This window comes from Selaginella moellendorffii, unplaced genomic scaffold, assembly GCF_000143415.4.
Source record: "Selaginella moellendorffii unplaced genomic scaffold, v1.0 SELMOscaffold_15, whole genome shotgun sequence".
Classification (NCBI taxonomy): Eukaryota; Viridiplantae; Streptophyta; class Lycopodiopsida; order Selaginellales; family Selaginellaceae; genus Selaginella; species Selaginella moellendorffii.
Window position 1 is genome coordinate 2289479 of NW_003314276.1, and position 27776 is coordinate 2317254.

The following is a 27776-nucleotide window of genomic DNA, read 5'->3' on the forward strand; positions in this document are numbered from 1 at the left end:
AGACAGTCCATGACGTTCAAATATAAAAAGAAAAGGGTTTATGAATAAAAGTGCACCCCCTTTTCTAATTAGTTAAGAGTCTTGAGATATTTAAGGTTAAGTGTCCTTGGGTTTGAATAGTACTAAGTTGGGTGACTTCCTTGGAAGTCCAAATTTAAGATCTTACAACACTTAACCCCATGTATCCTAAGACCCTTAACAAAAAATGCACTCTTGCTCATGGGCTCTTTCCCTTTATATTTGAATCCTAATGGATCATTTCTTGAGTCATTCCCTTTGGTTGCTTATAGGGACTTTTTAAGACTTCACCACTTCTACCTTCTTCACCACCTATTATATACCCAAGAAAGTTCATATGTAATTGACTAAAAACATATTTACTCTCCTTAGCATATAGTTTATGTTCTTACAACTTTTGAAATAGTACTTCCAAGTGTTTCAAATGATCCTTCAATGTATCACTAAAGACTAAAACATTATCAATATATAAAATATTAAATATATCCAGATAATCTCTAAATATTCTTTCCATCATTATACTAAATATGAATTATATAGCCCGAATGGCATAATGAGGAACTTGTCAGATTTGTAACAAGTCTTAAAAGTTGTTTTTTCCACGTCTTTATTTACCACCCATTTCTAATGATATTCGAACCATTAATTCATATAAAATACTTAGCCTTTAAGAGTTGGTCAAACAAGTCATCAATATGAGGCAAAGGATAACTATTTTTGACCATAATTTTATTGAGAGCCTGATAATTAATACATATCACCATCCTTTTTCATAACAAAAAGGACAAACACTCTATAAAGTGACTTACTTGGTTACATATGACATTTATTAAAGAGCTCTATGAATTACTTTTTGAGTTCAACCACCTCCTATATGTTCAAATGATATAAAGCTATTGTAGGTGGTTTAGAATCTGAAACAATCTTAATCCAATGATTAACCTTATAGCTACAAGGTAGCCCTGGTGGTAAATCTTTCGAAAAAATATTTTTATTCCTCGCTAACAACTCCAAACTTACCCTTAGTACAAGATCAACCTATCACCAATTCAAACCTAATCACCATCACTCTTAACTTCTATCACTTGAACCTAAAAGGTTTGACATCCCTTCTTAGTTGTTTTTGAACTGCTCTCGCAGTTAGGAATTTAGCATTCCAATCCCTTAAGAAGCACTTTTGCAACTAAAAGAATACATCAGAATATCCTTTTGACCTTAATATGATATGACTTTTTCCAACACCACATATCCTCTAAATATACTTGTTGAAAAAATCTATACCAAAGACTATTTAAAAGTTTAGTATCTTCAACACTACTAAATCTAATCTTTCTTTCCATTTGGATATCTTTATTGGAATATCATTAATAAATTTTTTAGTTACTTACCCACTTTCTACAAATAGAAAGTGTATGAGTGATATTCTTTTAGCTTTCAATCTTAACAACTTAACTAAATCTTTAGATATCACATTATATATAGCTCTTGTGTCAATTATCAGTTAGATTCAGTATCTGCGGACAAAGGCTATAATATACATCAATGGATCAGTATTTGTATTAATTATGAAAAAAGCTCGAGAAGAATAACTCATCTCCTTTTCCTCATAATCCACATTGACTAATTTGTCAACCCCTTTAGCTTCATTATTAATGTTTTCCCTCATGACATTGATATGAAACCTTATCTTATGCTTGTTGGATATGCCAAAGGCATATATCTTACCTCTTCACAATGAAAACAATGACCCATATTATTTGTTTTGCTAAAAGGAGGAATAAAGGGCTTAAGAGTAAAAGAAGCTATTAATGGTCACTAACCATCACCTTTATTAATTGTTGTTTTTGAACCTCTAAAGTAAAATTTCCCTTCCACCCTCTATTTTTTGTCACCTTATTTATTCCTAAAGTTTTTATTCTTATTTGAGGTACTAGCATATGGTTGTTGATTTTGTTCCATGAGTGAGTGACTAAAGGCAACTTGTTATACTGCTTCCTTACACTCTAGATGCATCTTTGGCTTAAACTTCAAAATCTTATTACAAGAAAGTGAATTTAAACCTTTTAGAAAATCACTCATATTTGCAATTATAATGTGTTTATGAGCAAACTTATTAACAAAGTGCATAAGTTCCCCACACTACTTTAACTATCTTAACTTTGCCCAAAGTTTCAGACTAAGATCATTTAGTAAGTATTCCTGATAGATATAAGACCACATCTTAGTCCAACTTCTAATTTGCCCTTTTTTAATGCACACCTATCACCACAAAGTTTTGGCATGATTGGTGAGAAAAAAATTGCACACATCTAACCTTTGTATGACCATCCATATCTAGTGCTATGAACTAGCGTTTCATATTATAGACCCAATCTTCCAAAACTTAAAAGTTTCACATGCCTGTAAAATTGGGTGGTTTTAGGGGCTTGAATTTTGAAAGGGGTAGTTGTAGAACTTCATCATCCTTAAAACTTGAAAAGGAGTTTAGTTTTTTAGGTTTAGCTAATTTAGCTGTCTTAACTTCTTTCTTCCTTTTGTTTTCCTTTTTCAATTTATAAATGCAAATTTTCCATCTTAATATCTTGTGTCGTATGCTATAATACTGCAATCTTGGACTTTTCCTCTTTTGACTTAACCTTAACCTCTTCTCTAGCATCTCTAATAGGAGTTTCCTCCTCTTGATTTCCTTGTCTAGAGGTCTTAACATCGTTTTTTGCCATCTCACTAACTACATGCATGCCTTTATCAATAATTGAACATGCATACAATATTCTTAATGAATGGTGCAATCTAACTATTTTTATATAGGTTGCTTTAGATTTACTAGAAAAGTCTCTATGTATGCAACTAAAGTTAAAAAATTTAATAAAAGTTGAATAGGAATCATTGATACAATTTCTTTGATACCAAATGTAACACACTTGAATCTAAAGCCAAACTCCTAGCTTGTTGCATTGTGAAATAATGTCTCGTACACACTTAATATCCTCTATAAGCACCAGCTCCCCTCCTACATGCAAAACAGTATCAGATAAAGTTTAATACAATTTTAGCATACCAATGGCTTAATGTGAGGAGGAAGGTACCCTACTAACTAGAGTAACATAGAGCTTAAGCTTAGATCTAAGTTAGATATAAAACAAAGAGCAACACAACTCAGCAAAAGCCAAACTAATGTCTTAAGTGGTCAACCATACTTCCAACCATTATTTTTATTATATACTATACATTTGGAAAACCCTTACCCCCCTTCTTTCCTTGGTATTAATGGACTAGACTCAATAAGTGAAGGTTTTTGCCAAGCTAGTACAAGACAAAGCAAAATAGAATTGACAAGTTGAACCAAGTATGTTTAGTTAAATAAATACTTATGAATTCCTTCCTTATACTGCTTGGCCAAGTAAAGATGCTAAATCTAATTTACTAACAGTTAGACAAGAGGGTGACAAAGAGAAGCAACACTATTATTATGGCAATAAAGAAAGAGTGTCTATAAGGATTGGATGACAAATATCTTTTAATACATGAAGTCCTATTTATGATAGACTTGAAAGTGTTAAATACTCCTAATCCCTCTTGTATTTCAGCCAATTCTTCAGCCAATACACAAAAAACCTAATCAAGTTTACAGGAAAAGCTAAAGATGAAGATTATATCACAATTAAGGATGATATTGAAATGCTTGAAAAAAGTGATGCTTTATTTGTGGAGCTTCAAAACATCACTTGTCTGGATAGTGGTTAGAATATACTACCTTTGGAGAACTTTGACATTATATGGATGGTTCCACCAAAGGGATTTTGAAGAATGTATAAAATATTCTACATATATTGGATAGATCTAATATAAAAGTTGCATTGTATAACATTTTATTGCTTCAAAACTCATAATTATATATTACCCAAGTTCATCAATAACTCATGCAACTATTCCAGATTAAAATATGATTTTGGCATGAAACTCTCCTACCATTGTTGATCTTGGAAATGAAGTTCATTATTGGAATAATTTGTTTATTTAGATATAAATAATCTCTTCAAGCTAAAACTCTAGTAAATCTATTACAAAATGGTGTAACTTGGATTTTTATTCTTTATTCAATTTTGTAAAGTGAGGAAAAAGTGGATTATATATATAAGGTTTGTAAATTATCAAAGGCATACCTTAAAAAATCTCTACAAACCACTATTGTTTAGAGAACAATAATACATTTCCATCCTCATGAAGTGTTGGAAACCTTCTTGCAAGACATCCCCAACTAATTGCAGCTCTAAGAGAAGCCTATAGTAGACCACAATTGCTTTACACTTCATTACCATAATTGTTACTAAGATCCTCTAGAATTGTTTCCATAACCTAGTGAATATGAGTGATTATTGGGTTCTCCAATATCTCTTTCACCACCTCCTTCCTTTTATTTACAATTTAGAGACCCACATTAGTTTGTAACATATTCACTTTATCCCAAATTTGAGAAACACATGACTTCAAGTCTCTTTAAAAAAGGCTATCTCATGATAGCTTTTTATCACCTAGATCTAAGATTTCCTCTACAACCATGGCTATTGTAGCTATGTTACATAAACAAGAAACTTGTGACTGTGCTTTAAAACACTAGAACAACAACTAGCCAATTAATATATTCTATAAAAATGGATAATTAGAACAACTCAAAATATTCAACTGGTAATTCATGTCTTTCTCCTATCAGCTTATTGTTAAGTAATTTGATATAGGAGTTTTTCTAGATGCCAATATAAAGCACCCTCAACAAACATATAGACTTGATTTGTGTGGAAAATAAAACATTTGAATACATAGCAAATAAAATTGGATGTTACTTACATTTCTTGCTATTTTTCATAATATCTTGCATAATGCATTCTTTTGTAGATCTCTAGCATCAATGATCTCATTTCCCACACCATTTACCCCACTAATATCACATTCATACTTCACTTGGAACCAGGGAATATGATAATCTAGTTTAAAAAGAGGCTCTACGTATAAGAATTCATTATTTACAACTATTTATAAGACAAAAGACTTTTAATTGAGGCTAGAAGTATACAAAGCATGTACCATCACCAACTTTAGCTTTAGTTTCTAAGTATAGATGAAATATTATATGCTCTACCAAGAAACATGAGAATTGATTATATTTTGTTTTTATAACTTTGAAAAACCTTTGAAGTTTGTTTTTGGTGTCTTATTGTCTTTCTAGGTACTAGTGTTTTATAATCTTTAGAAAATGCATTGCCACTCTTGCTAATATTGCATTTTATTTCTGTTTAGGATCTGATGTAGAAAGGAGTTCCCTACTACTATCTTCACCATATCCTATTCCTCTACATTTCCCATCTTAGAACGACTAAGGATTTTTATCTTCAACTATGTTACCATGACTATCATGTTGTCATCTATAACCTTGAGTTCAAAATTTAAAATTCAAAATTTTTAATAATATTCTTTAATAGACACATATAAAAGAGTTTTTATCTAAGGTTTTTGAAATTTAAATAAAGAATTTTATACTTAATATAAGGGAAAAAAAAAGTTTAAATCACACACATTCTATCACAAATCAAAATACTTGAGATCTTCCCAGCAAGTGAGCCTCTTCTTAGATATTAGAGTGTTGCATCTTGCCTAACTAACAAGTGATCAAAGATGCCCTAGAGTTTAACCAAACACAAATTGAAAACGTGTGTGCCATGCAATAGTTGCAAAGAAAGACAAGTAGTAGAAACAAGCATAGCTAAGTTTGGTTTGATGATTTTGGGCTAATTGATGCAAGGCATTTTCACTAAGCCAAGGACAATGCCAAGAAAGCATCCATTGATGTTGAAAGTTTTAGAAGGCAAGAAGATTAAGTAAGACATGAGTAAAATGTCCTTATGAAAGCAAGTAGAGAAGGACAAAGGCATAAGCAAGTTGCCTAAGTTAAAATAAGTTTTTTGAATTTCAAGGAGGATGAGGAGGATATAAAGTCAATGAGATGAAAATACCTAGTGATATAACTTGGAGATTATATCTGAAACTTTGTAAATTGCAATAGGAATAAGTATTAGATATTTCTTTTTTGTTGCTGGTTGTTTGAAGAACAATCTAGGTTTTTCTTTCACTCTTTTTTCCTTACACAAGCTATTTATTATGTTCTACCAATTCAGTGGTTTACTGGAGGATGAAGTTAACTGCACAAAAATTTCAAGTTGCCAAGTAGGAAACTTGCTTTTTAATTGTCACTAGATTCTCAATGATTATAATATGCTACTATGGACTGTGCAAGCACCAAGGAGAGATCCCTAGGTTACTTCTCCAGATAAGTAAGCTAACTCTCATTCAAGCATATTGATATAAAAAACTATCCAAAAGTAGAGGATGAAGTTAGACAATCTTTAGAGAGGCCTTTGTGGTTGTAAAACAATGAGAAGTGATAATTAGAAGATTTGGCTTGGGAATCCTCCCTTAAGGAACCTCTCAACTTTCAACCTCTCAACCTTTCACTTTTGCAAGGTGTTGAGAAGCCCAATAAAATTAGTGTACTGTTGGAAGCTAGCACTTCCAAAAAATCTATTCATTAGCATTATCGAGGCATTGGTGTGGCAAATGCATTAAGCTATGACTGGGAAAAAAAGATAAGTGTTGTGAGCAAGAAATATGAAAAACTAACGACTCACATACATCCTTCTGGGACTTAAAGTTGCTATATTAGTGTAAGTATAATTGTGTTATATGGGCTTAAAGAAGAACATTGTCTAGGAGTATGCGAGTTGATGCATGTGTTAGCACTCATTAAGGGATTTGAGTTGTAGTCTATTGCCTTTGTTATTTTTCTTGTTTTTATTACATTTTCTAGCATTGATCATGTTGGATTGGTGTGAAGGTAAAGCTTTAGCTATAAGAAAGATAAGAATGGGATATAGAATGCATATGAGTGAGAGTGTTCTTGATGATCATTTTCTCAACTTGCTTGTGTGTTATAGGCATGATGGGAATTAAATTGGTAGAGCATTATTCACATTGAATAGCCACAAAATATTAAGCTCCCTTTTTGGGTTTCCTTTCTTCTCATAGTTTTTCAGTATACGTAGCTGAAATAAAAAAATGAAAAGTAGATCATATAGGGCTAAGATCACTTGGCATTACTATAGCATATTCCAAGCCAATCAATTGTTAGAACAACTGCATAAAATGGATGGAAGGTTGTTGCATGTTTATAATGGTGGGATGAAAATGTAATTGCCATATTTCAAATCCAATATAAATAATTACTCTAACCTTAAAGTTTAGGAAGTATATATAATAAGCTTCCAAATTAACAATAAAATAAAATAAAATATAATAAGAATTTTATATTTTAATATAATTAATTAATTAATTAATTAATTATTATAATTACAAATTAAGTAAAAATTTCCACTTTATTTTTTAGTACAAAATAAATTCACAACTAAAAAAAGAAATATAACTCATTAAAAAACTATAAAAAATAAATTTACTAAAAAATCATGTAAAAGAGAATAGAAAGCTATTATTTATATATATATATAACCAACCAAGGGAATGACTTAAAGGACAATCAATAAAAGTTCAATAAAGTGAAAAAACCCAAGAATAAGAGTGCACTATTTTTTAATTAATTAAAAGTTTTGGAATACTTGGGAAACCGTCCTTGGATTTGAATAATACTAGGTTGAGTAACATTAGTCAAAACTTAGTCACTTACATTTAGTATTAAAGGGGTCTCAAGTCCAACTCCTATTGGTTAGGTAGGAGAATTACATTAACATGTTGAGATTGACATTTGGTAAGTTTAGTTTACCTTTAATTGGGCTCGACTTGAGGGGTAAAAGTGCCAGCTTTAACTACATGATCAATGTCAATCAAAGGGAAATTCAAGGGTATATTAAAGCATATTAGTGTAAGGAACTTAACCTACCCTAGAGCTCATAATGGAACGGTATTGCAATGGAGCTTTTGAGGTAGTTCGAAAGTGGTTGGGTGGTGAAGAACTTCAAAAGAAGGCATAATATAATTTAAGGAAATTAGATCTTTATCTTTTCATACCATTATAACATTGATATTAGAGGCAATCTAGTTTATCTGTAGCTGAGCTTGATTCAAGGGGTAAGAGCAATCAAAAAGAATGACTCAAGAGGTAGTCTATAAAGGTTAGATTTGACTTGAGGGGTTGCCTTTAACTTTTATTAGTTGGCTAGATGTTGCAAATGTGACTTCGGGTATTGAAAGATACTTGTCGGCCAGTCCTTACGGGCACTCTTTTCTTACTGCCACGACAGCAGGAGGTCGGTACTGCTGGTTCCCTTTATCAGCCCCTCTTGTCCAAGTGTTAGTAAACTGGACTTAGCATTTATACTTGGCCGGATGAGCATAAGGAAGGAATTCCTAAGTGTCTATTTAGCCAAGTATACTTAGCCCGGCTTGTTAGTTCTTTTTTGCTCTGTCTTGCACTGGCTTGGCAAGAACCCTCGCGTATTAAGACTAATCCCTCAATATCACCGGATGATATCTTATTGTGTCTGCCAAACACCTTCGCTATCACGCCCTTTGTGTTAGTCTCATTTCGGTCCCAAATGCTATTTATGAAAAGTGTCTAGATTCGCTCATTTGGCATATCTATGGAATGTAGAGGTTGGCTTGAACACAATGGTGTTCATCCCGTATCCAAATTCACAATCTAGTGCCATTCCATATTTAGTAAGTTTTGAGCTTATCCCAGAGACTAACTCCTGGTACTAAAGGAGGCTTGGGGTGAAAGCCCAAAGCGTGTGTTCCTTAGGAGGGGGGGGCGGGGGGGGGGGGGTGCTATGTATAGTAGGGATAGTGGTTGGAATGCATGTCCGACCACCTGAGACATTATTTTGGCTCCCGCTAGGTTGTGTTACTCCTTATTCTACGTTCGGCTTGGGTCTAAGCCCAAGCTCCATGCTGCTTTAGTCAGTGGGGTACCCTCCTCCTCACGTTAGGCCACCGGTATGCCAAAATTGTGCCAGACTCCGTCTGACACCATTTTGCGTGCAGGTGCTGGATACGGGGAGCTGGTGCTCGTGGGATTGTACCGGACCCTCGTTTCGTAGTGCAACGGGCTTGGAGTTTGGCTCCAAATTTAGGTGCACTATATTTGGTATCAGAGGAATTGTCTCAGTGATTCATATCCAACTTTTGTTAGATTTTCTGACTCAAGTTGCATACGCAGAGACTTTTCTAGTAGATCCAAAGTGACCTGTGTAAGATTAGTTGGATTGCACCATTCGGTAAGAACGTTGTATACATGTTCAGTTACTAATAGAGGCATGCATGCAGTTAATGAGATGGTGAAATGGAACCGTACTGATGACGCTGAAACCTCTAGACAGGTGAATCGAGAGGAGGAAACTCCTGCTAGAGAAGCTGCGGAAGAGGCTGAGGCCGAGTCAGAAGAGGAAGAGCCAGATGCTGCAGCGTTGGAGTGTACGGCTCAGGAAGTCAAGATCGAGAATTTGCAAAGGGAGATTCGCAAATTGAAGAAGGAGAACAAGAAGAGGAAGAAAGAGACTGCTAAGCAACCGGACTCCTCTTCAAGTTCTGAGGACGATGAAGTTCTGCAGCCGCCCCTAGTTGCACGAGTTTCAAAGTTCAAGCCTCCGAAACCACCCAATTTCAAAGGCATGCGGGACTATCAGGTTTTGGAAGACTGGGTTTACGATATGGAAAATTATTTTATAGCGGCAAACGTAGATGATCGTACGAAAGTTGCATACACGCAATCCTTTCTCACCGATCATGCCAAAACTTGGTGGCGCTAGATGTGTGCTGAAAAAGGGCAGACTAGAAGTTGGACCAAGATGCAGTCTTGTATCCGTAAGGAATACTTGCTGGATGATCTTGGTCTAAGACTTCGCACGGAGTTGCGACGGTTAAAGCAGCGAGGGGACCTTATGCATTACATTAATGCGTTTTCTCATAAGCGCATTATGATTGCAAATATAAGTGACAAAGATGCTCGGAGTTATTTTCTGGAGGGTTTAAGTTCATTTTCTCGCAATGAGATTTTGAAGTTTAAGCCGAAAACATATCTGGAGTGTAAGGAGGCAGCACAGCAAGTTGCCTTTAGTCACTCGCTCATGGAACAATATCAGCAACCAAAGGGTGGAAAGCATGTATCGCCTTGGGGGCTCACAAGCTACGGTTAACAAAGGTGGTGGTGGTTGGAGACCACCAGCAGCTTCTTCTGGTCCTAGGCCCTCTGTTCCTCCTCTTGGTGGGTACAAGCAGCAGCAACTTGCAAAACCTACTCCTAGTGGAATGGGTAGTGTGGGTCATTGCTTCCATTGTGGAGAGTTAGGACATAGGTCCTTGGAATGTCCCAACAAGCATAAGACAAGGTCTCAGGTTAATGTCATGAGGGAAGACGGTGGTGGTGAAGCTGAAGGGGTTGACGAGTTGGTCAATGCAAACTATGAGGAAGAAGAGGTGAGTAACTTTCATCACTTTCTTCAAGCTTTTCTTGCAGTCAATGCAAACACTGATCCGTTGATGTATTTGGTAGGGTTTGTCTGTGGATACCGAATCCGAGTGATGATTGACACGGGAGCTACGCACAGTTTGATATCCGAAGACTTAGTTAAGTTGTTAGGATTGAATGCTGAGCAAATATCGCCTATGCACTTCTGGTTTGCAGAAGGTGTTCCAATAAAGATATCCAAGTGGAAAGAAAGAGTGGACTTGGTAGTGTTGAAGATATCAGATTTTCAGATGGTGTTTAGTATAGAATTCTTCAACAAATATGTAAAAGGGATTTATGGTGCTGGACAAAGTCATATCACATTGAAGTCAGAAGGATGTCCTGATGTGTCCTTCTAGTTGCAAAAGCGCTCCTCAAAGGATTGGGATGCTAAGTTCCTGACTGCAAGAGCCACTCAAGAAGCAGCTAAGAAGGGATGTCAGACCTTTTGGGTTCAAGTGATGGAAGCTGAAGGTATTGGTGACTCAGTTTGAATTGGTGACGGGGTTGATTCTATACCAAAGAAGATATTGGAGTTGTTAGCGAGGAATCAGGATATCTTCCCGAAGGATTTGCCACTGGGGCTACCTCCTAGCCGTGAGGTTGATCATCAGATTGAGGTTATTCCGGGTTCTAAACCACTTATGAAGGCTCTATATCGATTGAACATCAAGGAGATGGCTGAACTCAAGAAGCAACTCACAGAGCTTCTTGACAAAGGTTATATCCGACTAAGTAAGTCACCTTATGGAGCGTCGATCCTTTTTGTTATGAAAAAGGATGGAACCATGAGGATGTGTATTGACTATCAGGCACTCAACAAGATTACGGTTAAAAACAGTTATCTTTTGCCATGCATTGATGACTTGTTTGACCAACTCTTAAAGGCTAAGTATTTTATGCGACTTGATTTGCGATCCGGATATCATCAGATACGGGTGGCGAATCAAGATGTGGAGAAGACAGCCTTTAAAACTCGGTACGGATCTTATGAGTTCCTTGTCATGTTGTTCGGGTTATGCAATGCTCCAGCAACGTTCAGCACTATGATGGATAGAATATTCGGAGATTATTTGGACGCATTTGTTATCCTATATATCGATGATGTTCTAATCTTTAGTGAAACGTTGGAGGATCATTTGAAACACTTGGAGCTGGTGTTTCAGAAGTTGCGCGAACACAAACTGTATGCTAAGGAAAGTAAATGCACTTTTGGTCAATTGCGCGTAAAGTTTCTCGGACATATAGTTGGTGGTGGCGTGATTGAGGTCGATCCAAAGAAGGTGGAAGCGGTGAAGTCCTAGGAAGTCTTGACCATTGTATCAAATGTTCGTTCCTTTCTCGGTTTGGTGGGATACTATTGCAAGTTTGTCTGCAATTTTGCAAGAATTGCTCTTCTGTTGACTGAGTTGACGAAGAGTAGTATTCCGTTTCATTGGACACCAGCTTGTCAGTGTGCTTTTGCATGGTTGAAGGAGATCTTGACTACAGTTCCTGTTCTCAGGATCCCAGATCTTGATAAACCCTTCGAAGTGCATTGTGATGCGTCTGGCTATGCTATCGGTGCCATATTGCAGCAAGATTGTGACAAAGCAGTTGGTGTTACACTAAGGCGACATGGTTGTCTCATTGCATTCTATTCCAAAAAATTGGATGAAACTCAATGAAAATGGCCAACGCATGGGAAAGAGATGTTTGCTATAGTGTCAGTCCTGGAACACTGGAGACACTACTTGGGTAGACATACCAAGGTTTATACGGATAGTAACACACTGAGCTACTTTGCTATGCAGCCTAAGCTTACGCCAAAGCAGGCTCGTTGGCAAGAGAAGCTTGCTAGATATGATATTGAAATCATATATAAACCTAGTAAAGACAATATTGTCCCGGATGCATTGAGTCGCCAGGCTCAGTTCCGGGCAATATCAGCAATCAGTTCAGACTAATTAGAGGACATTCAGGCTTCATATGGAAGTGATCCATTGGCGAAGGCAATCTTATGCCGTGCGGGGTTGCTAAAGCAGAGCCCTGGTAGCAAAGCAGCAAAAGTTGCAAGTCACACTAATGCAAAGCTTCACTTCTCAATTTGGGATGGGCTTATATTCTATAAGCAAGAAAGATTGTATCTTCCCTCTAAGGATCTGCAGCAGTTATTTCTGCAGGAACATCATGATTTTCCAGTAGCGGGACATGGTGGGAAGCAAAAGACTCTGGCTTCATTGAAAAAGGGATTTTTCTGGTCTGGTATGGAAGGTGATGTAGCGAACTATATCCGTTCCTGCCCTATATGCCAGTAATGTAAGTGCAAAACTAAGAAGCAGGCTGGAAAGTTGTAATGCATTCCAGCACTGGCATGGCCATTTCAGAGTGTAACACTTAATTTCATCACTTCCTTGCCAAAGTCTAAGGGTTATGATACTTTGATGGTGGTTGTGGATCGGTTGTCAAAGATTGCACACTTCATTCCAACTGTGGGAACAGTAAATGCAAAACAAGCAGCAAAGCTCTTTTTCCATGAAGTAATGCGGGTTCGTGGTCTTCCTGAAGAGATGATCTCGGATAGAGATTCGAGGTTTACGGGGAAATTTTGGGGCACACTGTTCCAGCTGTTTGGTACCATGTTGAAATTTAGTACGGCTTATCATCCTCAAATCGATGGGCAGACCGAATGCGTGAATGCTCAAGTTGAGGATTATCTGTAGTACTATGTTGCAGCGGACCAACGCGACTAGGTTGAGCATTTGGATACAGCAAAAATTTGTTATAACAACACATTTCACAGCACTATTGGTTGTTCTCCATGGGAGATGCTGCAAGGAAATGCTCGCGGAGTGCCTTAACAAATTGTTGTACCGAAACCAATATCCAAAGTGTTGGTCCCGGCCGTTGAGACTATGCCAAGGTTGGTCTAGAGCTATTGAGGCGATGGGCAAAGCTCAAGATAGGTATCGACGTGATAAGGATCAACATTGTCGGGATGTATCCTATCAAGTGGGAGATCCTATATGGCTATCTTCCCGAAACTTGAACATTAAGAGATCTTTGTCTCGGAAGTTGTTACCGAGATATGTTGGACCCTATCGGGTGTTGAGGCGCATTGGTAATATATCCTATCAGTTGGATCTTCCTGCAGAGATGTCCAATATTCATAATGTATTTCATGCCAATCTCTTGGCTCCATACACTATGGATGATGCATGTCAAGTGGAGATTAGTCCACCACTAGTAGTTGTGGATGGTGAACCTGAATATGAAGTGGAAGCTATTTTGGGTACACGTTGGCTTAAACGTGCCAAATGTCGAGAGTATCCAGTTAAGTGGAAAGGTTACCCATCTTGTGAATCAACTTGGGAGCCTCTTAGGAATCTTACCTATGCTCATAAGCTTGTCACGGAGTATGAGAATCATAATAAAGATTAGCTTTTGTAAAAATCTTGTAATAAATCTTGCAAATTAATAAAGTAATATATTTCTATAAATCAAAGTGTCGTTTCTCTTTAGGTTAATTTTGGCAGGCTGACTTCGGCACTTCGGTGCATGGGTCCAATCCATAACCATGGGGATAACTATTATAGACTGATCACAAGTCCTTGCTTCTCTCTTGATGCCTCACTTTCGGAAAAGGGGTATGGTCGTGTAAACAACTTAATCTGCCTGCGGGCAGGGATATATCATTCCTTTGTAAGCCGAGTGGTACTTGGAGCAGCAAGGGTGGCTAGCTCTGTTAGTCATTTCCTTGTCGGCGATGGCCGGAGGGTGTCTGAGTCTTAACATCTTTGGACGTAGAGGAGAGGTCGTTCCATCACTCATTTAAGTCGGTGTGTTCCCTATATAGTGTGCTTTCCATTAACTTTCGGAGTTGTTTCCTTGACAGTTTCCTAGACTCGGGTATGCATCGATGAGGACGTCGATCTTCCCCAAGGGGGGGGGGAGAGTGTCGCGAATGTGACTTCGGGTATTGAAAGATACTTGTCAGCCAATCCTTATGGGCACTCTTTCCTTACTGCCATGACGGCAGGAGGTCGGTACTACTAGTTCCCTTTATTAGCCCCTCTTGTCCAAATGTTAGTAAACTGAACTTAGCATCTGTATTTGGCCAGATGAGCATAAGGAAGGAATTCCTAAGTGTCTATTTAGCCAAGTATACTTGGCCCAGTTTGTTAGTTCCCTTTTGCTCTGTCTTGCACTGGCTTGGCAAGAACCCTCGCGTATTAAGACTAATCCCTCAATATCACCGGATGATATCTTATTGTGTCTGCCAAACACCCTCGCTATCACGCCCTTTATGTTAGTCTCATTTCGGTCCCAAATGCTATTTATGGAAAGTGTCTAGATTCACTCATTTGGCATATCTATGGAATGTAAAGGTTGGGTTGAACATAATGGTGTTCATCCTGTGTCCAAATTCGCAATCTAACGCCATTCCATATTTAGTAAGTTTCGAGCTTGTCCTAGAGACTAACTCCTGGTACTAAGGGAGGTTTGGGGTGAAAGCCCAAAGTATGTGTTCCTTAAGGGGGGGGGGATATGGGGGGTTCCAAATGTATAGTAGGGATAGTGGTTGGAATGCATGTTCGACCACCTAAGATATTAGTTTGGCTCCCACTAGGCTGTGTCGTTCCTTGTTCTACGTTTGGCTTGGGTCTAAGCCTAAGCTCCACACTGCTTTAGTCGATGGGGTACCCTCCTCGCGTTAGGCCACCGGTATGCTAAAATTGTGCCAGACTCCGTCTGACACCATTTTGCGTGCAGGTGCTGGATACAGAGAGCTGGTGCTCGTGGGATTGTATCGAACCCTCGTTTCGTAGTGCAACGAGCTTGGAATTCGGCTCCAAATTCACGTGCGCTACACTAGAGGAATTATATTAACATGTTGAGATTAATATTTAGTAAGTCTAGTTTACCTTTGGTTGGGCTCGACCCAAAGGGTAAGGGCAATCAAAAGGAATGACTCGAATAGGAGTTTAAATATAAAAAAAAACCCATAAATAAAAATGCACCCTATTTTCTAATCAATTAAGGGTGTTAGGATACATGGGGTTAAGTGTCTTTGAGTTTGAATAGTATTGAGTTGGGTGACCTCTCGAGAAGTCTAAACTTAATCTCTTACAATAGACAAGTAGATAATAAAAAATAAATGGTACTAAAGCAGTGGGATTAAATAGTTTTAATATAGGGTTGGCTCTACTTGGCCTTCTTGGTTGGGTGGCAAAGAAAAAGATGGTGGCCCCATTGGCTTTGATAGTGGATGGTTAAAAGGTGTAAATAACTAAAAAGGATAATTTAAGACATGGTTCATTTAAGTTTAAATATAGAGGGAACAGGGTTATGGGCCAATAAAAGGTGTAAATAACTAAAAAGAATACTTTAAGAAATAGTCTATTTAGCCTATGAATAATACATATATCAATTTGTAAGGAAGCATGATCTATAAGCAATAGAATACTCCATATTTCAATTGGTGAAGGGTTTTGGGATAAATGGAGTTAAATATATTTTTAATATTAGGTTTAGTGATTTCTTGGGAATATTAAATTTAAGAGCTTATAAATATGATAATGGGATGAGATTTAAATATTTTTTTATTATGAATCCATATGGGGATAAATAGGGATAAAATAGCCATTAAAAACTTTCAATTACCCCAGCTTAAAGGGATATACAAAACTTCTATGGTTTTTCTATAGTAATTTACTTTAGGATATAATGTACTACATTTGGTATCAAAGAGATAAAATATGTTATAACTTAGTTGTAAACTTAGTCATAAATATTTTAGTCATATTTAGTCATGCTTGTGGAGGTCAGCTCTATGAAGAGAGTAGTGCTTTGCTAGTAGTTCCATTATTAGTGGTGAAGTCTATATTTTGCAAAACAAAAGTGACTTGAATAGTATGAAATCAATAAAGAAAGTTTTGTAATAAAATTTTTATATACTACCTTTTAGTATATATGCTGAACTTCATATTAGATTGTTAGTTTCTATGACTTGTGTTTGGAAAAATTATTGAAGGTATGTAATTCAATCCATACTTTACACTTGCCGAGATTGATATAGTATTATGTATCTTATGTTGAGATAGAAATGTAGTCATGGTCTGTTATAATTTTGTTTCCTATTGTTCTTAAAGCAAACTTAATATACTTTGAGTCAAAACTCTTATATTGGTGGAGAATTTAGAATTCAACTAAATACAATTTGAAATGGGGAAAAACTAAAAATATGCCAGATGGATAATGGCCATTTAACTTCCCAAGTGCTCTTCTAATGATTAAAGTCACTATAGGTAGTGTTGTTGTAATATAGTCTTTGACTTTGTTACATCTGCTAATGCATATTGCATTGACAAGTCTAAGTGTAACATATATTGTTCATTCAGTTTATATTAGTATAATGATTCACAATTGTTGCTATATCACTTATAAGGTAAAATGTTATTCAACTATAGCAAAATTAAATATTTTCTTCCTATAATCAAGTTTAAATCAAAGCATTAATTTGGATGTTTAAACTAAAACTTTTAACCAATTGAAAAACCACTTTATCTTCAAATTTGAACTATGATCTTTTATTGCTAATTATTAATAAACAATTATATAATTTATCAAAAAATAATGCCAAGTTATTTTCAGAAATTTCATAAAGTGAACATTTATAAATCATTAATAAACATTTTTATATTACTATCAATTGATAATGGCTACTGATCAGAAGTTGGCTTAGTGTTAACATTAAGTTTGATTTTCAAGTCACTTAAACTACTTGGTTCTACTTTTGGTCATCCTATTATGCTTTGAGCTGTTTACCAAATTATATGGCAATTATATTTAGATATCTCTTGATTTTCTTAAAAACAAATTCCACATACTTCATATTATTTTAAAATATGAGTTAATAAAATTAATAATATAGTAAATAATATATACAATTTTATTTTCATATGACTCATAAATGCTCGATATTCAATATATAGAATTTAATCTGATAGAATCAGGATCTTGATTACATTTTATTCTATATGTAATTTTGTAAGAATTGAAAATATTCTTTAAACATGGAAGATATCAATATTCTTAGTTTTATTTAAAAATTATACTATAAATAATAATATCTTATAATTTAGAGTTCTATTTTCGATATCATGTTTTACAAAATGAAGCTAAATATTTATCTTGCTATTTTATTTATACTCTTTATTAATTGTTTTTCAATAGAAATTTTTATTATAAATAGATTAGGCTATTCTATTGATGCATCATGTGAATCAAAAAATGATAAAATAATCCCAAGTATTCAGAATGATAGAAATAAATTTTCATTTAATTTTACAACATGTTGGGCTTTTTGTCGAACTCAATTTTGGTGTAAATTTGTAATTAATGATGGACCTCTTAAAGGAAATTTAAAGGAATTCTCTGTTTATGTTCAAGGAAGTAATAGTGATTATGAAGAAGCTGAATATATAGAATATTATATATTTACCTATGCAATTTTTGAAACTCACAAACATTATAGATATGATTGGTCTTTACCGCAAAGGAGGTATAAACTTGATTTGTAATTAATATTTTTCTAATAATAATATCTATATTAAAATATATTAAAGACCCAATGTTATCATAGCCTAAAATATATCTATATATTTCTTAAATTTCTACATTTATCTGTTCCTTTTGTTTGGATCTCATGAGCATTTTGGAATATTTGTTACTCTATGAGTGAATCAAACTATTCCATTATCATGATTATTATAAACTCCTCCTTTTTAATTTGGAGAGCACACTTCTTGGGGTACTTGTGAATAGTTTTTGCTTCATATGACACAAGAATTACTAAAGAAGTAAAATAAAAATGAGTTACATTTTACTATATATTTACTTCAAGGTCTTCATGTTCTATAGATATACTAGTTAGTTGTGAGTGACTAAGCAAGTTTCTAATCTTAATAAACTTAATTACATTTAAACTTGCCTCCCTTGGATTAAGTTATTTTATACATAAGACTATAGCTAGCAAAAGTACTTACAGCCAAGTTTAGTTTTTAATTATATATAGTAGCCAAGTTCAAGTTGTTTTTCATTTGGTTCCATTTTTAAATATCTTTTTCTCCCTTTTGAATCAACTAAGTTATGGAGAACATAGTTACCAATTACATATGGTATGTTCTCTAATCACACAAGAATTATTTTGATATTATTTAGCCAACACAGCAAATTAATTAAGCTCATGGTGAACATTTCGAATTAATTTGAAAAGTGATATATGCTTTCAGTGGGATTCAAACATTAGACTTCTAATTAAATTCAATATCTATCAAGATCAGATTTTGGATCTATATTTACATTACAGTTAGATTCTTAACACCTTATAGAAGTATATTATAGAACTTTATATTTAGAGTGTTCAACACAATCCATCCATTATTTCTTTTCTTTATCTTTGTTTCTTTAGTCTCTTGCTCCTTGACAACAAGCCCCTATAGATTTACTTATGATTTAAGAATAGATTGAGAAGGGATAAATTGTGTTGTTGTTATAGATGCCACATGATAAAAATCTAAATATATGGATTTTTTTTTATAATTTCTTGTTTTTCATACAATGTTATTTAGCATTCCCTAGGCATGTTCCTTGTTTATAATGAAGTATAATCTATATATATATATATATATATATATATATATATATATATATATATATATATATATATATATATATTCATTATAAACAAGGGAATGCTAACTGAAACCAGGTGTCAAATAAATAATTAAAATATACTAAAAAGGGATTTGTATATAATTATTGTATAGATCTCACTGCTCAATTTCTTATGATGTAGTTAGTGATCATGGTGCAAAACCCCACAAGCTATCCCCCAAACCTGCACTGGGCTCCATCCAACCATATAAGCATAAGAGTATCACCATGTACCATGTTGTTTCTTCCTGTTATACTTCCTCTTCAACTCAGTAAGAAGACCCCACTTTGTTTGGCCAATAAAACCACCTCCAGCATCCATAATTTTTCATAAAATACATAGTCAAGATATGATACTTATATTAATTAGTTATGATCTGTAAAAGTAAATACAGTTTAAGAGCATGTAAAACAATCGGCATTTAAAAACCAAACAAGATATAATGGTGTCACATTTGGCCTAAGGTCTTGATGTTCCACGGCTCGATGTAGTTCCAGTCGCCCTCCCAGAAGTTTTTGGCCAGGATGGAGTATGCAAACTCGGTGGGATGAGTGAAATCCCAGAAGAGATACTGGCTGGGATTATCGCACACCCCTTGCGGGTCATGAGTGGCGAGCCAGCCGCCACACTTTCCACAGCACGCGTGAGCCGTGTCGTAGAGGCCGTAGGCGGAGGCGTTGGACATGATCTCGGTCATGGCGTTGAAGCCTTTAGCGTAGGAGATTCGCACCCCTGGAAGCCTCATCACCAGCTCGCGAACCAGCATCTTGAGCGCCAAGTTGAAAGCGCCCGCGATCTCGTTGACGAGGTTGAAGCAGGAGCCGTGGAGGATCCGGCGCACCATGGGAGTGCATCCCAGCGGGCCCAAGTTGAAGACCACGATCCGGCGAGCGCCGTTCCGGTAGAGCTGGATCAAGTTCTTGCGGTAGATGCTCATCAGCGTGGACAAGAAGTGTCGCCGGTTGGCCGCTGCCTGGAACAAGTTCGCGAAGATGTCGTTGCTCCCGGCGGTGATCATGAAGAGCGAGTTCCGGAACATGATGGAGGCGTGGTAGTCACCGTTTTGCTGCCGCACGACGGTCGAGAGGTACTGGAACTGGTCCATCTGTGCGTCGAGCGAGAGGACCCCGAGCGGTGCGTCGGTGGCGTTGAGCAGGCCGCTGCCAGCCGACGCAAAGTTTGCACCGTGGATGAAGCTCGCCCCCGGCTGCATGAAGGGTGGAATGTATGGTAGTCCCAGGAACTCGGCGATGAAGTCCGCTATCAGCCTGCCATCGCTAAACCTTCCTGTTGGCACTCCGAAGGACGTCGTTCCGTAAGGCGTGACGTTGGCAACCGCCAGCGAGCCAGGCAGGAAGTTGTTGTTGCCGGTGTCGAAGATTGAGTCGCCAAACAGGAAGAGCATTTGCACTTGACTGGCGGAGGCGAGTGTGAGGACCTGGAGGAAAACCAAAGCTTTCAGGTGAGCCATTTTGGATTGGAAATTGTTAGCGGAGAGAACCTGGTAACAAATTTATACAGGCCATCCACTGCTCCACCATGCTCTTGATTTGCAGCAAGCCACACCAAAAGACCGTCTACGTACTATGTAACAGCATGCAGTCATGCATTCCATCCGCTGTACCTATATTACCACTTGTTAGAGAAAAAACAAGGATTCTCAATGTAACGACATGCCTGATCAATCTCTTCTCGCCATTTTCAAGACTTGGCCTGCCCTGTCCTCCAGTCTGCTCAAAGCTTGCTGGATATATTCGTTGTGCTCGGCATACATTTGCAGCGCCTCCAAGGCTTCAGCTTGCTCCTGCTCCATTTCCTCTTTATAAGTCTTGAGCTTTATCTCGTAATCCGCGTTTAGTTTCTGGAGCACACACAGCGTGTTTCATTTTTTCAGAAAAAAAAAATTGCTCAGAGATAGATAAGACACTCTCACCTTTAGTAGTGATTCCGCGTCATTATACACCTGTCTTAACGTTGTTTGTTTTTCTGCCAAGCTCTTCTCGAATTGAGCTCTTTGAGCGGCTTTCGAGGCAATGTAGTTATCCAGTCTCTCCTTCCTCCCTTTATATTGTGCCTCAAGCTGCATAACGGGACATCGTTTTAGGAAGAAAATACGATTGCCTGACTCACCTTCTTATTCTGAGTGACGAGTGTGGAAACCTCGTCAGATTTTTCTTGGAAGGAAACCTCATCCGCATACAGTTTCTTCTGCATGACAAGGACTTCTTCCCTCGCATCCCTTGTTGCCTTCTCAATGTTTTCCATGAGACTGGCAACCAGCGGCTTGAACACACCCTTGACGTTAAAACCAAGTATATCTTCGGGTTTCTCCTCCCTCGAGTTAACTTTCATCTCGAGTTGAACTTGCCGAGCTTCCAATTCTGGATACATATTTTTGAGCCTGCTCAAAAAAAAAAAAAAACACAAATCGCTAAGAGACATAACAAAAAATTTCTTTACCTCGCGCTGCCAGTGTTGTAGGTGATGACAACGTCCTCCACCTCCCTCAGCATGTTCGCAGACTGAACTTCCTTGTCCCATGCTTCCTTTTGCAACTCCTGTGCTGCTTTAGAGACTGCATGCAATCGCGTCTCGAGAATTTGGCTTTCTTTGTCCATCTTCTCGACGCCAGCGACGCTGAGCTGCTGAGCCCCGATCCGTTGCCGCAAAGCCTCGTTCTCCTCCGCTATGTTGGAAGCCTCCGTCTTCAAACCCAGCAGATCCTCCCTCTTCTCCTCCATTTTCTTGAGCGACGCCTCCTTGTGCGACTGAAAGTTGCTGATGATGGTCGTAAACTTTGCGACGTCGTTTAGAAAGTCCGCCTTCTTCGACTCCAAAACAGCCAAAGGCGATGGCTCACTTGTAAAGGTGTGGAGCTTAGCTTGCAAATCATTCACGGTCTTCTCGAGCTCTTCTGCCTGCTGCACCAGCTGGGCCTTTTCTTCCTCAAACTGGACCCGAAAGTCCGCGTCGAGCTTAGCGCACGCCTCATCGTTGCCGCAAAGAAACTCGTTGTAAGCTTGGCTGAGGTACTCGAAAAAAATCAAATCCCCGCTTCCCTCGTAGCCAAATCCACCACCATTCCCTTCTTTGATCTCCCGAGCCTTCTCCTCGTAAGTCAAGAGATTGACGAGCCAGGCTAGAGCGGCCAGCAATCCAGGCCAAGAATGCGGGCTCCCGGCGGCATAGAGGGCACTCTTGCTGATCTGGAAAGGATAGTTGAGACTCCTGAAGAAGCCCGGGACATCGTCTTCGAGCTTGCCAAAGACGATGTGTGGATCCACTTGACGGAAAAGAAACTCTATGATATCTTTGATCTCCTTACCGGAGGGCAGCTTGGAGGAAATGGGCGAGTTGAATCCATGGGTCGTGAGGTACTCGATGAGCTCCGCCGTTGCCTCTTTCTGGAAGCTCTTGTCGTTGATGTTCCTGGGATCCTGTGCCGACGCACCTTTGGAGGAGGAGAAGGCCATGGATTGGCGGCTCAAGCTGGGGCGGTGATGGCCCCCGGGAGGCATCGGGGGGCCTCCCAAGCTGGGGCGCTTCATGTAGACACCGCTACTCCGCGGCAGCTTGGCTGGGATCGATGACATCCGGCTGCTGGATCCCCTGGAACTCATGGCAAGAGCCACTCCAAGCCCTAGAAGAGCCCTAGAACAATGGAAAAAGCGCGGGAAATTCAAAATAAAATAAAATAATTTCTAAATCATATTTGCAAATATTTTGGAATAGTTCATTTTTTAATTTTATTATTAGGCTAAAAAAGTATTTATTAATAATTTTATCAAAAATATTGAAAAATGATCAATGAAACATTTTTGTTAGTTATTATTTTTTCAAGTAATTTACTATTATTTAGAACGATTGTGTAAATTTAATTACCAAATATTAAATATAAATATATTCATTAAATTAGGTTTATATTTTAATTTTTGTGAAATGACGAAAATGTTATAACAAACAGTACATAATTGAAATTTAAGATTTGTAATTAAGAAATAATTATTGGACATTATTTTAATTATAATTTTATTAATATATAAATATAAAGTTAGAAATGGAGAAATTATGAATAATATTATGGTGGTAAGAAAATACCAAATTTGAATAAGTGAGGCAAAACATTTTATACAATTTCAAAATATAAATAGATTTTATTATACTTTGGTATATAATTAGATTCAATGCTTTTTAATTCCATGATAGAAATTAATTAAAATCTGAAAATTTAATTTAATTAATATTTTAATATTAATGCAATGGAGAAATTTCAGAATGCTATAATAAAAAGTTTTTCACATGTGAGTTTTAAACTCACTAGATATTATCTATGATAAAATATAAATTAAAAAATTTTAAAATTAAAAAAATTATTTGGAAAACCTGATGCAACACATATTTTTAAAAAAAGCAATGCAGTAAGAATAATTTAATAATAGAATAATATAAACTTATTTACTAAGTTATTTACTTATTTTTTAATAAAGATCATGTGGATTTGATTCCTTTTCTTTACACAAAAATAATTATTTCTAAAAATATTAAAAGATATATAATTTTAAAATAATAATAATCTAGTTAATAATAAAAATTAAATTATTTAACTTATTATTACAAAAACAAATTATATTTATGCCTTTCTTTTCAATTATCTTTACATGTATGTACATAAACATAACTAAAGAATGTTTCCCTCCTTCTGCATGTTAGCTAAGACTAATCTATACTAATGTTATGATCATCAACAATAAGTTGAGTTCAGGTCTATATGACCTCTCTAAGAATTCCATTTAAAGGTCACTAATTAGATTCCAAGTTTAGTGTCATATCTCTTAACTCTAAAAAACCATAGCCAATTAAATTTAGTGGTTTGTAGAATAGAAAATGATGTGGTCAGGTTGGATAGTGGACTTATAGTGAGAAAGTAATAATCTTAGATTTTTGACAATTTCAAATTGTAATGGAGGTATGTGAACTTGTAATTTAGAATCCTATTTTATGGCTTTAAGTAGCTTTAAAACTTAGAATATCCAAGTTCTTAATATAATCATTTTTCATATCCTCTTATTTCTTCTTGCACTTGGAGATAGTGATGGTAAAATTTGTGCTCGTAATAGTATTGTTGAATCCTCTTGCACTTTTCTATAACATCACCCATAGATATAGTATTGTGCTTGTAAGAGTATTATTGAATCCCCTTGCACTTTTTTATAGCATCACCCTTTTGATACTTTTGATTATTTATGTTGTTGAGAGTGATTATTTTCGTTTAAGTGGCTATAGTAAGAAAAAATTTATATCCCCCCCTTCCTAACTTTGATTTTTTCCTCTTGAAATCATATAAATCACTTCTACTAATATAGATTTAAGAGTTTCAAAGTTTATTGACATGGCTTATAGCAAGATCCTCTATTATTGAGAAGTTGTTATTGATAATAAAAGAACCAAAGCCAATTGAAATATAAAAAGAGAACAAATTATGCAAAACTACAAACTTCAAACTGAACCTCATATTGTTTATTCAGAAAACATTTTGGTAGTAGTAATAACTTGTTAAGAAAGTGAATGTTTCATAAACTACATAATACTTACTTCTAAAATCACAATCATAAATTTCAAATATTTATTTATAAGGAGTTTTAACTAAGTCTATACTTCGAGTTTTCTTATAAAACATAAAATTTAACTTGAATGCACGAACTCACCATGACATTGCCAACATTCTAGCTTAAGAAAAGATATGAATTCTTGATTGAGAAAAATGCCAAAGAAGGAAATTTCCTTAGAGTTTCAAAAAATACAAGAAACTTAAATTTTAACTATATTTTAAGTTTGATGTTGCATCTTTGAACTTTGTATAGGTGCTTTTGAGCTTAGTATAATCACTTTGGGTCCAAGTGCAATAATTATTACTCACACTTGCACTTTTAATTCCCCAAGGCCTCATTTTCCTAAAATTTTATTTTCTTTAAGACAAGGTGAAATTGGTCACTTGGCTAAATTTTGGGTGGGAATTGTTTTGCATATAACAATGTAGTATTTCGAATTTTTCTATGTATTCCCCATATGTGATACAGATTTTATTAATATCCAAGCATAACTTCATATATATTATTTTAGAATGCAACTAAATATTCTATATAAGGTTTGTAAATACATGTTTATATTTATATATATTACCTGGCTAGGTAATACATTAATTGTAGTACTATAACATACAAACTATTTATTTGGGAATGAATTTAGTCTATCCATTTTTGTATATAAGTAAGGGTATAAACCCCAATTAATATGCCCATTTCTATATCTCAAACACTCACATTAGTGGAGCTAAGAGGCACTACAATTTGTTCTTGAAGGGTAAAGTTTTTTTGCAATGCTTTACTCTAGTGTTTGGGATTGTGTTTTTTGTTTTTTATTTCTTTATTCTCTTTTAAATCTAGATCTGTATTAACTTTTTGCAAGATCTAGAATTTTAACTATTGCTGTGTTTAAATCTACTCTTTCTTCTTATCATCATTGCATTCTTTTCTTCTATTATACTGCGCCATCATCGATCAAGGAATATGTCATTTGAGCTTGTTAATGCTACTCTGTTGGATCGAGTTTTTTGTGTTATAGGGTGTGATTATATTAATGTTGCACCCATCCTTGGTGTGTTGCCATTTCCAACTTCCATGAGATTTGATTATACAATTTGTTTTGTTCTCGGTGTTCTATTATTTCTAGTTGATATGGAGTGTGATTGTAATATCGATTGATGAGTTATGAATGATATAATCTAATTTTTAGAGAATGTTTGAGGATCAAGTTTATGGGAAGATAATGTTTATGAGCACAAATGAATTTTGGATTGTAATGAGAAACTTGATTATTATAGAGATAACTTTATAGATGAGTTGGAGATTTTGCAAGGTAAGTCTTAATCCTTTAATCTGCTATCTGATCCTTTTTCTTTACCTTCTGCTCTTTCCTAATTTTTATTTTTATTTTTTAATCTAAGCTACCTTCTCATGTTCTTAGTGTTCTTTCTTTATTTGCAATATTTCCTTCTTCTGGCATATTAATTATTTCTGGCTCTTATAATTTTTATTCTCAATTTGGTGTTGAGTTGAGTGTTTTCTATCTTTCTCATACTAATTTGGATGTTAAGTATATACATAAAGCTAAAAATCTTATTTTTGTTTCTTTAACAGAGTCTTTGATCAATTCTAGTATTAAATATTCCCCTATTCTAAAGGTTAAATCATTTTGGCTAGAGCTTCTGATTAAATGTGTGTTTTCAGTTGTGAGTACTATTGAAAACTTTTGTTTTATCATTGTTACTAAGGGGTTTATATGTTCCTTTGAGAATGTAAACTTTTCTATTAATTTTCTTGTCTCAAGTGTTAAATTATGTATTAAGTAAGTTGAGCAGTGTGGAGCTCCCACTTATCTTCTGCTAACCAAAGTATTTTATCATAGTAAATCCTTTATTCTTCAAACTTTGAATATGTTTCCTTCTTTTCTCCCCATTTCTACTTTAACAATTGTTGAAAATTCCTTTTTAGATGTTTTTTTATCCACTTTTTCTTCTTTCACAATGCTTTTTCCTCCCTTTTTTTCATTTTCTCCCTTTTTCCTCAATATTTCAAACTTTTTTTTCCTTAGAGGTGGGGTAAAGGGGACAAATAGGAGTCTAGTGTTGATGATAGAATAAAAACAAGTAGATACAATAGTAAAGTGAGGAAAAATGACATGGATTGTGGACTAAGGATAAAATAGATGAGTCTAAATGGAATATTTAGCTTTGACATAGTGAGGCCAAGCAAATGCAATAATAAAATGAGGCTAAATATAAAATGAAAGTGATCATAACAAATCTGAATAAAGCTAGTGTTTCAAAACTTTTTTTCCTCTAAGAAGGGGATAAAGAGGATGTGGAGAATAAATGGAGTGAGTCTAACTTCTCATATGCAATGCAGAATAAGGATGATAATTGTGAGTCTGAGTAAATATGAATTTTAAATGTTGACCAAAAGGAAGATGCAATAAGTTTTATTTATGGTCATGAATCTAAGTTAATAATGGTTCTGGAGGATTGTCCAACAAATAGACTTAGACATAAGATGCATTGTTTGTTGCAATGGTGCTTTATAAATCTACAATAACTCTTAAAATCATTTGTTTTGGTTTAAAGTTATAGCTTTATGGTTAGTTTGATTATTTGGTAGTTATATATGAAGTTGCAATTGGTTTATTAGAATTTCATAATTAATTAATGCTTATGTCATTGCTTTGGATTTTGTTTTAATCATGGTTGTTAACAACTTTATTAGTGGTTTTGTGGGAGTTTTAGAATTTTATGGTAATTTATTATCACCCACCAAAAGCTCTAGATATTTCACTTGACTTATTATCATTACCTTTTCATCTTCCAAAGGGGAGAATGATGTAAAGTTTGAAAATACACACACACACACACACACACAGATATATATATATATATATATATATATATATATATATATATATATATATATATATATATATATATATATATTACCCTGACTA

At 35.5% G+C, this 27776-nt stretch overlaps 2 protein-coding genes across 4 annotated transcripts; both read right to left on the reverse strand.

Moving 5' to 3' along the window:
• Window positions 1–19565: 19565 nt before the first annotated feature.
• Window positions 19566–20834, reverse strand: LOC9633202 (GDSL esterase/lipase At4g16230). 2 transcript variants are annotated; one of them, XM_024675746.1, is made up of 2 exons: window positions 20725–20834; window positions 19566–20661 (listed from the first exon to the last, which is right to left on the reverse strand). In XM_024675746.1, exon 2 carries the CDS (start codon window positions 20626–20628, stop codon window positions 19672–19674), a length of 957 nt encoding a protein of 318 aa, XP_024531514.1. In that variant the 5' UTR covers window positions 20629–20661; window positions 20725–20834; the 3' UTR covers window positions 19566–19671. The 2 variants fall into 2 exon arrangements, with proteins under 2 accessions (XP_024531514.1, XP_002970938.1); XM_002970892.2 differs by lacking the exon at window positions 20725–20834 and having other exon boundaries at window positions 19566–20709.
• On the reverse strand, window positions 20759–22843 carry LOC112346541 (kinetochore protein NDC80 homolog). 2 transcript variants are annotated; one of them, XM_024675745.1, is made up of 5 exons: window positions 21684–22843; window positions 21354–21624; window positions 21157–21303; window positions 20901–21084; window positions 20759–20841 (listed from the first exon to the last, which is right to left on the reverse strand). In XM_024675745.1, the coding sequence occupies exons 1-4, from the start codon at window positions 22841–22843 to the stop codon at window positions 20905–20907; spliced, it is 1758 nt and encodes a 585-aa protein (XP_024531513.1). In that variant the 3' UTR covers window positions 20759–20841; window positions 20901–20904. The 2 variants fall into 2 exon arrangements, with proteins under 2 accessions (XP_024531513.1, XP_024531512.1); XM_024675744.1 differs by having other exon boundaries at window positions 20765–20847.
• Between the last annotated feature and the right edge of the window lie 4933 nt (window positions 22844–27776).

Excerpts from the sequence above, each read along its gene's own strand:
- LOC9633202 (XM_002970892.2), bottom strand. The coding sequence starts at position 20,694 with ATGGCTCACCTGAAAGCTTTGGTTTTCCTCCAGGTCCTCACACTCGCC.
- LOC112346541 (XM_024675745.1), bottom strand. The coding sequence starts at position 22,843 with ATGAGTTCCAGGGGATCCAGCAGCCGGATGTCATCGATCCCAGCCAAG. Across the intron at positions 21,625-21,683 it reads TACAACACTGGCAGCGCGAG|GCTCAAAAATATGTATCCAG; the intron begins GTAAAGAAATTT and ends TTTTTTGAGCAG. Across the intron at positions 21,304-21,353 it reads TCGTCACTCAGAATAAGAAG|CTTGAGGCACAATATAAAGG; the intron begins GTGAGTCAGGCA and ends CCCGTTATGCAG.